At 40.1% G+C, this 13,563-nt stretch overlaps 1 protein-coding gene across 3 annotated transcripts in view; it reads left to right on the plus strand.

The window, feature by feature from the left end:
* The window catches only part of dis3l (DIS3 like exosome 3'-5' exoribonuclease), a 53,705-nt gene that overhangs the window by 22,318 nt on the left and 17,824 nt on the right, over nucleotides 1-13,563 (plus strand). For all 3 annotated transcript variants that reach the window (XM_043677085.1, XM_043677086.1, XM_043677087.1), the window contains 5 exons: nucleotides 4,205-4,381; nucleotides 5,912-5,990; nucleotides 6,073-6,252; nucleotides 7,133-7,302; nucleotides 9,532-9,693. In XM_043677085.1, coding sequence (XP_043533020.1) covers nucleotides 4,205-4,381; nucleotides 5,912-5,990; nucleotides 6,073-6,252; nucleotides 7,133-7,302; nucleotides 9,532-9,693 — 768 coding nt within the window. The remainder of the gene's footprint in view (nucleotides 1-4,204; nucleotides 4,382-5,911; nucleotides 5,991-6,072; nucleotides 6,253-7,132; nucleotides 7,303-9,531; nucleotides 9,694-13,563) is intronic.

A 13,563-nucleotide genomic window follows, 5' to 3' on the forward strand; every position in this document is an offset into this window, starting at 1 on the left:
TTCTAGACTCCCCCACCCAGGGAAAAGACTTTGTCTGTTTTCTCTATCCATGCCCCTCAGCCTCTGACGCTTCAGGGAAAACAGCCCTAGCCTTTGCAGCCTTTCCCTATAGCTCAAGTCATTCAAACCCTGGCAACATCCTTGTAAATCTGAACTGAACCCCTTCAAGTTTCACAACATCCTTCCAATAGGAAGGAGACCAGAATTACTCGCAATATTCCAAGAGTGGCCCAACCAACGTCCTGTACAGCCGCAACATGACCTCCCAACTCCTATGCTCTGACCAATAAAGGAAAGCATACCAAATGCCTTCTTCACTATCCTATCTGTCAAGTATAGACAGCAGAGGTCGAGTGAATCCCAAGAAAAGTATAAAAGCAGGAGGAGTGCACTTAAGAGGAAGATCAGGAGAGCAAAAATGGGACATGAGATAACTTTGGCAAATAGAGTTAAGGAGAATCCAAAGGAGAATCTACAAATACATTAAGGACAAAAGGGTAACTATGGAGAGAATAGGTCTCCTTAAAGATCAGCAAGGCCACCTATTTGAAACCGCAGTGGATGGGGGGAGGTACTAAATGAGTATTTTGCGTCAAGTGTTTACTGTGGAGAAGGATATAGAAGTTATAGAATGTAGCTAAATAAATAGCGACATCTTGAAAAATGTCCATATTACAGGAGAAGGTGCTGGGCAGTTTAAAATGCATAAAGGTGAATAAATCCCTGGGACCTGATCACGTGTACCCTAGAACTCTGTGGGAAGCCAGGGAGGTGATTGCTGGGCCCCTTGCTGAGATGTTTGTATCATCAATAGCCTCGAGTGAGATGCCAGAAGACTGGAGGTTGGCTAACGTGGTGCCACTATTTCAGAAAGGTAGTAAGGAAAAGTCAGGGAACTATAGACCAGTGAGCCTGACATTGGTGGTGAGCAAGTTGTTGGGGGGAATCCTGAGGGACAGGATTTACTTGTATTTGGAAAGGCAAAGACTGATTAAGAACAGTCAACATAGCTTTGTACATAAGAAATCTTGTCTCACTAACTTAATTGCGTGTTTTGAAGAAATAACAAAGAGAATTGATGAGGGCAGAGAGGTGGATGTGATCTATACTGACTTCAGTAAGGCCTACAACAAGGATCCTCATGGTAGACTGGTTAACAAGGTTAGGTCACATGGAATACAGGGAGAACTAGCCACTTAGATACAGAACTGGCTTGAAGGTAGAAAACAGAGGGTGATGGTGGAGGGTTGGTTTTCAGATTGGAGGCCTGTGACCAGAGGTGTGCCACAAGGATTGGTGCTGGCTCCATTGCTTTTCATCATTTATATAAATAATTTGGATGTGAACATAAGAGGTGGTTAGTAACGTTGCAGATGACACCAAAATTGGAGGTATAGTGGACAGTGAATAAGGTTACTTCAAAGTACAATGGGATCTTGATCAGATGGGCCCAAAGAGTTGCAAATGGAGTTTAATTTAGATAAATGTGAGGTGCTGCATTTCAGACAGCAGATCAGGGCAGGACTTATATACTTAATGGTAAGGTCCTGGGGATTTTTGCCAAACAGAAACCTTGGAGTGCAGGTTAATAGTTCCTTGAAAGTGGAGTCTAAGGTAGATAGGATAGTGAAGAAGACGTTTAGTATGTTTGCCTTTATTGGTTATTGGATTGAGTGTAGGAGTTGGGTGGTCATGTTGAGGATGTACAGGACATTGGGTGGCCACTTTTGGAATACTGCATGCAATTCTGGTCTCCCCGCTATAGGAAGGATGTTATGAAATTTGAAAGGGTTCAAAAAACATTTACAAGGTGTTGCCAGGGTTGGAGGGTTTGAATTATCGGGCAAGGCTGAATAGGCTGGGGCTGTTTTCCCTAGAGCTTTGGAGGCTGAGGGGTGACCTTATAAAGTTTTATAAAGTCATGAGGGGCATGGATAGGGCGAATAGTCAACACCTTTTCCCCAAGGTAGGAGAGTCCAAAGCTAAAGGGCTTGGGTTTATGGTGAGAGGGGAATGATTTAAAAAGGGTAGTGCATGTAGGGAATGAACTGCCAGGAGAAGTAGTGGAGGCTGATACAATTACAACATTTAAAAGGCATCTGGATGGATATATAAATAGGAAGGGTTTAGAGGGATATGGGCCAAATGATAGCAACTGGGACTAGATTAATTGAAAATGTCTGGGCGGCGTGGATGAGTTAGATTGAAGGGTTTGTTTCAGTGCTGTACATCTTTTACTCTATAAGAGGCAAGGAATGGGAAGTTTTTAAGTACAGTTGGGAACAGAATTAATGTTTCAGGTGACTACTTCAATGAGGTCCAAAGCTGGGAGTTGGGTAAATGCTAATAATATTATATTCATTGTACCTTCTGGAGGTGCTAAGTATGATTACATTTGACATTTTGCAAAAACTTGCAGTTCTGGTGCAAAATTTTATATTCATTTAAACCTACCTTCCATCTTAATAATTCTCAATAACTAACATCAGCAACTATTCATTTCAGGAGTTGTCACTCAAAACACTTAACCTTGGGCTAGAAAACACTAGTGCTGCTAAATCTGCAGAAAAAATAGTCTCTTTGACTTCAATTAACTTGCTTCTCTTTCTGTGCTCATCCTTCATGCCTGTGCTCCCCTCGACCATATCTGTTCATTTTGCCATTCATGTTTACATATGTTTTCCAATTATTAATCAGTTGAATTAAGAATTGCTTTCTACTTTGCAAAGAAATGTATCTGTTGATAGTAATTCTTTATTGTCACCCTAGGTGGCACTTGTGTTATTGAAAATATCTTAATTGGAAACAAGGAGGGATGCAGAATTTTGATTAACATTTTTCCTTCAATCAGTAGGTTCCAGAAGACTTGTAATGTCTGAAACCTTTTACACAACTTGGCCCAATTATACTTTCAGAATTGTGGAAGCATACCTCAGATTGTAGACTGTCTCATATTAAGAAACATGTTTTTAAGAGTCATTTGTAAAAGGTGTGTCACTACTGGGAATGGACCAGATTGAAAAGGATGGTTTTGATTTTCTGCTGTAGCCAGCAGAGGTCTTTAATTTCACTGGTGCTTGCTCTGTTGGGTTACAGAGTCTTTGTGATGAAAGGTATTTCCCACTTCTGTGCCAAATCATTGAGCAACAGCTATTTGGTTCATAGTGTGGAAGCAGGCCATTTAGCCCATTGACTCCACACCAATCTTCTGAAGAGCATCCCACCCAGATCCATCCCCCTAGCGTGTCCGCATTAGCCTGCATTTCCCACGGCTAATCCACCTAACCTACACATCTTGGTTCTTCAAGTCTGTGTCTTCACAGTCTAGTCAGACCCATTTTCCTGCTCTATCCTTCTAACCCTGCAAATGGGAATAAGGTGTTCTTTTTCAGCTTGGTGGCCTGTGACCAGTGGAGTTTGACATGGATCAGTGCTGGGATCACAACTGTTTACAGTATAAATGACTTGGAGGAAGAAAATGAATGATAGCCAAATTTGAAGATGACACTAAGAAAGATATTGATAGATTAAGTAAGCGAGCAAAAAGTTGGCAAATACAGTATAATGTAAGAAAGTGCGAAGTTATTTATTTTGGAAGGGAGAACAAAAGAATAGAATATTATTTAAATGGAGCAAAATTGCAGAAAGCTGCAACACACAGGGATTTGGGAGTGACTTGTACACAAAACACAGAAAGCTTGCATTCAGTTGCGGCAGGTAATCGGGAACATTAGTGGAATGTTGGCCTTTATTTCAAAAGGTTTGGAATATTAAGTGTGGGGAAGTCTTGTTGCAACTTTACAAGATGCTAGTGAGACCACATCTGGAGTACTGTGTTAAGTTTTGGTCCCTTATTTAAGGAAAGATGTAATTGCATTGGAGGCATTTCCGAGAAGGTCACTAGGACGATTCCTGGTGTGGAGCAAAGTCTAAACACACTAGTGACATGGCTACTCATAAAGCCCAAAATTCCACTTACACCCTCAGTATTCAATGTCATTTTGTTGTGAATGCAATGTATGTGCATTTTGGAAACTGCATTTTATAAGCACCTTAGCTTATGATTGACTTGTCCATCTTGGAAGTGAATTCTTGTGCTATTCTGCGTTACCGGCATTAGTGCATTGACATACCTTTGAAGGAAATTCTGCAGTTTTGGGAAATGAACACGAGCCTGTGCTCTTATCACCATCATTCTTTTCAGAGTTATTTGGAGAACTTTTGGCCTGACTTGGAAGCCGTACATCAACTGTACGACTCTATTGTTCAGTCTCGGAAAGAAAGAGAAAGTGAAAATCAGGAAAAGAATAGGAAAGAATATTCAGAACATCTCCCTCTTGAAATACTGGAAGCTGGCATCAAATCCGGGAGATATGTGCAGGTAAGCTCACAGATAAAGTCTCTTAAATAACAATCGTGGGCACATGATAACAGAATGTTCCTTTTGAACTTCACAAAACATTGTGTCTTCATACCAAGATTCAGAATTATTTTGTTTTATTGGTTTATGGGATATTGGTGTCACTGGTTGGGCCAGCATTTATTACCTATCCCTAGCTGCCTTTGAGCAGGTGGTAGTGACCTGCCTCTTAAATCACTGTAGTTCCTGGCTCAGTAGGACAGCCACAGTTCTATTAGGAAGGGATGTCAAGGATTTTGATCCAGCAAAAATGAAGGAACAGTGATATAATTGCAGGCCAGAATGATGTGCAACTTAGGAAGGAACTTGCAGGTGGTGCTTCCATCTGTCTGGTACTCTTTTCCTTCTAGTTGGTAGAGGTCACTGATTTCAAAGGTGCTGCTGAGGGAGTCTTGTCAGATCACTGCCGTGCATATTATAGATGGCTGCATGACAGCCACTGTGCTGCAGTGATGAAGCAAGTAAATACGTAGTGCCAAAAAAGAGCAAGTTGCTTCGTCCTGAACCGTGTTGAGCTTCTTGAGTATTGCTGGTACAGCACACATCTAAGCAAGTGGAATGCCTTTCATCATATTCTCTACTTGTGCCTGGCAGATAGTAGGCAGGCATTATGAAGACAGGTGAGTTAATCACTGTAGAATTCTTAGTCTCTAACCTGCATTTGTAGCCATCATATTTATAGGGCTGATCCAGTTCAGTTTCTGGTCAGTGGTAACCCCAGTTTCTTGATAGTGGGGGATTTGGTGATGGTAGTGCCACTGAACATGAAGGACAAATAGTTAGATTCTCTTTTGTCAAAGATAGTCATTTTCTATGGCAAGAATGTTATCTGTCTCTTTTCAGCCTAAGCCTGGATGCTGTGTTCTGCACTGCTCAAAACTTATTCAAAGAAGCTGATCACATTGAGCATGCTTAATACAAGGGAGCAAACTTTTTTTTTCTTGATTTTTTTTTCCTGTACTAAATGAAGATTAAACTTAATGTATTGAATATTGATTTGTTTTTGGAAGAATGTTTTAAAACAAATTTAATGTTTTTAAAAAATCATGAGCGTTGATGATAAGTTCAGGAAAATCAGCTAAGTCCGCTCCATTTAGTAACTTAACATGGTGGAATCATTGAAGCTCTTTCAGTCATTATTTGTTTCTGCTTATAGCCAAGGTTCCCCAATATTAGGAATCAGAAACTTTTTCCAACCTTTGTTTCCTCGTTTTTATCAGTCTGTAACAGCCAAATGTGCAGCAGATGTATGGAAAATCAGTGAAAATTATGCCAACTAGCATAACCCTACTCTTAAACAATTTACATAGTTGTAGAATCCCAATTCTGTGGAAACAGGCCATTCCACCCATCAAGTCCACACCAAACCTCTGAAGAGCATGCCACCTAGACCCAGCCACTACTCTATCCCTGTAACCTTGCATTTCCCACGCTCAATCCACCTAACCTGCACATTTTAGGATTAATAGTGGATTTGTTTTATATTCTTAGGGTGTTTTAAATGTCAACAAACACAGATCTCAGTTGGAAGCCTTTGTTCGTACTCAAGGATTCACTAACAAAAAATCAGGTAATTTTACTAGGCTTTTTCTAAAAATAAATTCTCGAAAAGGTGATTTGTTAGTACCAGTTTGTTTGCTGTTGTCTGCCAGAACTTGAAATGGACATCCTCATCTGTGGCACTAAGGCTCGAAACCGTGCCATTCAAGGTGATGTAGTAGCTGTCGAATTGCTGCCAAGGAATGAATGGAAGGGAAGAGTTTCTGTGTTATGTGAGAAGGAGTCTGAGGAGAAGACAGCTGAAGAAACTGAAAGTGAACCAATGGCTACAGGTAGGATACGATTGATCAACTAATCAATTCGCATTTAAGTGTAAACCAGTTTCCTTTTTCAACAATCTAAGTAAACAGTCCTTGAATGTTTCAAGGGAATGGCAATCAAGAGATGCTATGATTGCTTCTGCTTGGCAGTCGTACTAATAGCCATACTTGCAAGGTTTTTAGAGCTTTGTGTTGTAGATCTTTTCATCTTCAGTTAAAATTGAGATTCAGTATTTATATTTGGAAGTTCTTTCCTGTATGTTGTCTATTCTGATTTGTGAGGAAAATGTTCAAAAACCAGTCCCCCGTAGTAAACATTCTTACATTTGGAACTGAAACCTGACCTCACAACAGCCCATTCTGAATAGCATACGTTATTATTAGAAATGTGTATTGCTAACCCAGGACAACAGAAGAGTTTGTGCTGTGGAGTCATAGAGATATACAGCACAGAAACAGACCTTTGGGTCCAAATTGTTCATACAGACCAGATATCCTAAATAAATCCAGTCCTATTTGCCAGCATTTGGCCCATATCCCTCTAAACTCTTTCTTTTCATATAACCATCCAAATGCCTTTTAAATGTTGTATTTGTACTTCTTCTGGTAGCTCATTCCATGTACACATCACTCTCTGCGTTTAAAGAAAAAATGCCCCTTAGGTCCCTTTTAAATCTTTCCCTTCTGGTTTTTAGTCATTAGTAAGAAGAGAAAATGGTAGAAGTGCAAGTGTCTAATTTCCCTGACTAAGTTTTACAGCTAATTACTTCATCCCCTAGCTATTTTCCTTAAGTAGTAATCCAATGTGAACAAAACAACAGTGTTAAAAGATGAAAATGTCACCTACATTTTTGCTAACAGATTCAAATTAACATTGCCTTTTCATCTATAGGTAAAGTGGTTGGAATTATTCAGAGGAACTGGCGAGATTATGTTGCATCCTTTCCACCAAAAGAAGATATACAATCTCAGGGTAAAAATGTTCGGAAGATCCTAGTGACACCTTGGGATTATAGAATTCCTAGAATAAGGATCAGCACCCAGCAAGCTGAATCCCTGCAGGTGGGAATTATAAATAAATTTGCTACTCTTGCACCCCTGGCAAAAACTCTTGATATTTGAGGTTCATGAACTTTGTGCATATTATGAAGCATGTCTGTGAGAACAAAGAAAATTCACAGCTCAGGAACAGGCCCTTCAGCCCTCCAAGCCTGAGTCGATTTAAATCCAATGTCTAAACCTATCGCCCAATTCCTAAGCATCTGTATCCCTCTGCTCCCCAACTACTTGTGCATTTGTCCAGACGCACTTTAAATGAATCTACCGTGCCTGCCTCTACTACCTCTGCTGGCAACGTGTTCCAGACACCTACCACCCTCTGTGTAAAGTACTTTCCGCATGTATCCCTCTTAAACTTCTCACCTCTCACCTTGAACGCGTGATCTCTCATTATTGAATCCCTCACCCTGGGAAAAAGCTTTTTTCTATTCACCCTGTCTATACCCTTCATGATTTTGTAGACTTCAATCAGGTATCCCCTCAATCTTCTTTTTTCTAATGAAAACAATCCTAACCTATTCAACCTCTCTTCATAGCTAGCACCTTCCATACCAGGCAACATCCTTGTGTATCTCCTCTGCACCCTCTCCAAAGCGTCCACGTCCTTTTGGTAATGTGGCGACCAAAATTGTACACAGTATTCTAAATGTGGCTGAACCAGTCTTGTACAATTTTAACATGACTTGCCAGCTCTTATACTCAATACCCCACCCAATGAAGGCAAGCATACCAAATGCTTTCTTGACCACTCTATCCAAGTGTGCAGCCACCTTCAGAATACAATGGACCTGAACTCTCAGATCTCTCTGCTCATCAACTCTTCCCTAGGCTCTTCCGTTCACAGCATAGTTCGCTCTAGAATTGGACTTCCCAAAATGCATCACCTCACATTTTCCTGAGTTGAACTCCTCCACCAGCTCTCCAGTCTATCTGTATTCTCCTGTATTCTTTCTATGCTTTCTGCTACTCCACCAATCTTCGTGTCATCTGCAAACTTACTGATCAGACCAACATTGCCCTCTTCCAGATCATTTATGTATATCACAAATAACAGTGGCCCCGGCACTGATCCCTGTGGAAAACCACTGGTCACCTTTCTCCATTTTGAGAAACTTCCTTCAACTACTACTCTGTCTCCTGTTGCTCAATCAGTTCTTTATCCACCTAACTAGAACACCTTGCATACCATGTGACTTTACTTTCTCCATTAGTTTACCATGGGGAACCTTCTCAAATGCCTTACTAAAGTCCATGTATATGTCATCTACAGCCCTTCCTTCGTCTATCAACTTGGTCACTTCCTCAAAGAACTCTATTAAGTTGGTAAGGCACGATCTACCCTGCACAAAACCATGATGCCTATCACTGATAAACCCGTTCTTTTCCAAATATAAATAGATTTTATCCCTCAGTACCTTCTTCAGCAGCTTTCCCACCACTGACATATGAGACTCACTGGTCTGTAGTTACCTGGAATATCCCTACTACCCTTGTGCAGGAGACAACATGAGAAACCCTCCCATCCTCCAGCACTTCACCTGTATTTAAGGATGCTACAAAGATATCTGTCAGGGCCCCAGCTATTTCCTCTCTCGTCTCCCTCAGCATCCTGGGATAGATCCCATCCAGTCCTGGGGATTTGTCCATCTTAACATCCTTTAGCCTACACAACACATCTTCCCTCCTTATGTCAACATGATCCAGAATAAACAAACTTCTACCTCTAACTTCAAGATTCATCATGTTCCTCTCCTCAGTGAACACTGATGCAAAGTAATCATTGAGAATCTCACCCATAAGGTAGGAAGGCACCTTATCATTCATATAGAATGGATCATTGTAACTTATTTCCATTGGACTTTTTAATTTTTCAGTATTGTCTTTTCAGATGAGGTATGTTGTAGATGTTTGGCACAATAGCATCTCTTGGATCCTTATCCTTTCAGAATCTATTTTTGTATCAAGGAGATTGTTATTGTGTAGTTTTTTTCTTGATTTCTGTTTTATTTGTTTTCTTTCTTCTGTCCAACTCTATTCAATTGCCACCCTGCAGCTGTGGAAATGTAGAATTATATTCTGTTGGTTGAATTAAGTATGTACCTGGAGTGAAGTGCACGAAAGAGAATTGCTACTCTGTCTTTTAGGCACTGTACTTGTACATATTTATCAATATTGGAGTATTGCAATACTCAAAAAGAAGGCTTATTTTTTTTAATTTTCCCAATTACACAGGATTGTCGAATTATTGTACGCATTGATTCCTGGGATTCCACTTCTCTTTATCCCAATGGACACTTTGTGAAGGTTCTTGGAAGAGCTGGTGACCTTGAGACAGAAATTGCAGCTATTCTTGTTGAAAACAATATTTCAGTTAACCCTTTCTCTGAAGCCCAGGTTAACCTTTTTATATAATCTTATCATTTAAAGAAATGTAATTCTTTAATTGATGTTGTTAACAGTAGAATTCATGTACACTGATTCTATACAATAGAGCTTGAATTTTAAACATAAATGACAAAACTAATTATTGGACATTCAGTAGTCCAAAGGATGGACTTTGTCACTATAACCAAGTACTGGATTAGTGGTGCTGGAAGAGCACAGCAGTTCAGGCAGCATCCAAGGAGCAGCAAGTAGCACACCTATCTTCTCATACAGCAGATATTCATTTGATAAAGTGTTGTGCGTTATTTTGGCTCAGTGCAGCAGACAGTGCTTCAGAAACAGAAGGATGTGGATACAATTCCTGCTTCAAATTATATGACTGCAAAATCTAGGATACTACTTTACTATTGTCCTGAGGCATTGCTGCATTGCCAAAGATGCTACCTTAAATTAATCTCAGCCTGTATATTCAGGTAGGTATTTATTTAAATATGGCAGAATTTGAAAAACAACTGCAGCATTTCTGCATACTCTGTGACCAACATTAATTCCTCGACAAATACAATTGAAAATAAGTGAAGCTGTCATTTATCTTAGGGCTAGTTGTAGAAATCTGCCATTGTTTGACTGCGTAACAACAGTGACAACACTTCAGAGGTAATTGTTTGCAAAAGTATTTTAAGATGCTTTACAAATGTGGAAGGTGCTACAATAATGCAAGTTTATTTTATCTTAGTGGGTAATTGCATGGTATAACCTGGTATTGAGCCAATACATACCTAGGAAGGTCTCCAATTTAAACTCCAATCTATGCTGACTTGATGCCGATTTTAACAACAGAAGTGCTGGGGAAACTCTGCTGGTCCAGCAGTATCTGTGGAGTAAGAAACTTGAGTTAACGTTTCAAGTCAAATATAACTTTTCTTTGAAATTGGACCTGGCAAGTTTCTCCGGCATTGACAGTTTTTAATCAGTTCTTGATTTGTAGTGGGATCAAGGGTTACAGAGTGAAAGCAGGAGAATGGGGTTGCAAAATGTATCAACCGTGGTTGGATGGTGGAGCAGAATCTATGGGCCGAATGACCTAATTCTACTCCAGTACTTTATGGTCTTTTTGTATTAGATCTCCAGCAACTGCAGTTGAAGAATATTCAGCTTTGGCTAAAGTTGCATGTTGCTACTCGTTAGTCGTGCCCTGACATCGGTAAGGTGTTGAGGTAAAGGACGATATCAAGATGAAAAATAAGCATTTTGATGTAAAAATATTGTGTCTGGAGAAGATTTGAATTTAGTTGTATGTGAGCCTCTAGGTTCTGTGAAAAAGCAGAATTGTAAGAGAGGCTTTGAGTCCCAGAGTGTAGTTAGATCATATTCATGTCCTAAGGAGAAATCAATAATCCACTTTGTGTATTATAAAAATGTCATGGTTAAGGACTGCCCTTTGGCTCAATGCATTTATTTTATTCCTTCTTGGGATGTAGTTGTCACTGGCCATTTATTGTCCACTCCTTGTTCCCTTGCGAAGGTGGTGGTAAGTGTCTTCTTGAAGACACAGTTTGTTTGTTGTAGGTAGACCTATAGTGCTGTTCGAGAGGGAGTTCCAGGATTTTGACTCAGTGACCAAAGGAATGATAATGTATTTCCAAGTCAGGATGGTGAATAGTTTAATGGGGAACTTGCAGGTAGTGGTACTCCCATGTATCTTCTGCCCTTGTCCTTCTAAATTGTGGTGGTCATAGGTTGGAAAATGCTACCTAAGGAGTCCTAGTGAATTTCTGCACTGCATCATGTTGATAGTGTATACTGTTGCTGTTAAGCATCAGTGGTGGAGGGAGTGAATGTTTGGATTTGTAGTGTCAATCAAGCTGTCTACTTTTTCCTAGATAGTTCACACTTCTTGAATGTTGTTGGAGTTGCAGCTTTCCAGGCAAAAGTGGAGTACTTGGTCACACTCCTGTCGTGGACCTTGTAGATGGCAAACATGCTTTGGGGAGTCAGGAAGTGATTTGCAGAATTCCTAGCCTCTGATCTTCTCTTGCAGCCACTGTATTTATATGGCTAGTCCATTCAGTTTTTGCTCAGTTGTAACCATCAAGAAGTTGATAATGGGGTATTCAGTGATAGTAATGCCATTGTATGTCAAGAGACAGTGGTTAGATCCTGTTTTGTTGGAGGTGATTTTGCCTAGCACTTGTCTAATGTAAACGTTGCTTGCTTCCTATCAGTCCAAGTCTGGATATTGGTCAGATCTTGCTGCATTTGAACATGTACTGCTTCAGTATGTGAGGAAGTATGAATGGTGCTGTACACTGTGCAATTATCAACAAACATCCATAGACACATATTGGAAAGAATGGCCCATTGAGTTTGTACTGGTCAAAAACAACCACCTAGCTATTCCAATCTTATTTTCTATCACTTAGCCCAAAGCCTTGATCTTCCTTGGCATTACAAGAGTGCATCTACATACTTCATAAGTGTTACAAGGGTTTCTACCACCGATGTTTAGAGAAGATTTGTAGCTCAGGTTGACTGGTTGGCACAACATCCAGGGCCGAAGGGCCTGTATTGCGATGTTATGTTCTATGTAAGTTTACTCGCTGAGCTGAAGATTTTGTTTTGAGACATTTCGTCACCATGCTAGGTAGCATCATCAGTGAGCCTGCAGTGAACCACTAGTGTTATGTCCTGCTTTCTATTTCAGTCTCGGACCAAGATATGTAAATAGAAAGTAGGACATAACACCGTGCTTCACTGAAGGCTCATTTATGATATTACCTAGCACGGTGATGAAATGTCTGAAAACAAACTTTCCAGCTCAGCAAGCAAACTTACAATCTGGATTCTACCAACCTTAAAGTCAGTGAGTTCCAGATTTTGTCCACCCACTGAGTGGAAAAAAAAATTCCTCACATCCTCTCTAAGTCTCAAATCCTTACCTTAGATCTGTGCTTCCTAGTCACTGATCCCTCCAGCAAGGAGAAAGATTCCTTCCTGTCTACCTTGTCTATGCCCCTCATATGATTATATATTTCAATCATGTTTCACATCAGGCTACTCTGCTCTAAGATAAACAAACCCCATTCTATCCAAACTCTCATAATTAAAACTCTGCAGCCCAGGCAAATTCTGATAATTCTCCTCTGCACCCTCTCCGATGCAGTCAACTCCCTCCTTTTAATGTGCATTCCAGAGCTGTACATGCTTCTCTAGCTTTGGCCTCTGACTTTATGCTGGAAAGAAGGTCATTTATGAAATAGCTGAAGATAGCTTGTTTCACAATTCATTGAAGTGAGTTCACCAATCTTAAACACAGTGTTGGAGGAAGGCACAAAACTGGAGGACAGGCATATTCCCTCCTGCATTTCCGAGTTGTGGAGAGATTACGGAGTTAATCTTTGAATTCTTCTTTGTCCCTGGTCACTGTTCCTAAGTCAGACTGGCAGAGATCACAGATTATTGGACTGTAGTGCATTGGGGTGGTGTTAAAGAAACTTGATTTGTATTTATTGTTCAAAACAGAGACATAGGCTTGCTGATGAATCTATACCATGTGTGTATCTGAAAAGGAAAAATTAAACATAAAATAGTTGAACTTTTCTTTTACTGAAATGAAAATTGAAATACAGGTCTTTCTGTTATAACGCATGTTTGGTCAGCGCAAATTGGCTATAACGTGATTGGCGAATTGTGGACATTATTTGGATGTTGCAAACTTTCTACTGAACGGGTATAGAGATTTTCTATTAGCGATCTTCGGCAGTGCACTTTTCTACAGTGGTTTTCCATGGCACGATGTTGCAGAGTAACACAACTGTCGCGTTATAACAGAACAACCTATAATGTTCACTATACAGTATATGTTTTTAACTTGTTTGT

This window comes from Chiloscyllium plagiosum, chromosome 36 (genome assembly GCF_004010195.1).
Source record: "Chiloscyllium plagiosum isolate BGI_BamShark_2017 chromosome 36, ASM401019v2, whole genome shotgun sequence".
Lineage (NCBI taxonomy): Eukaryota > Metazoa > Chordata > Chondrichthyes > Orectolobiformes > Hemiscylliidae > Chiloscyllium > Chiloscyllium plagiosum.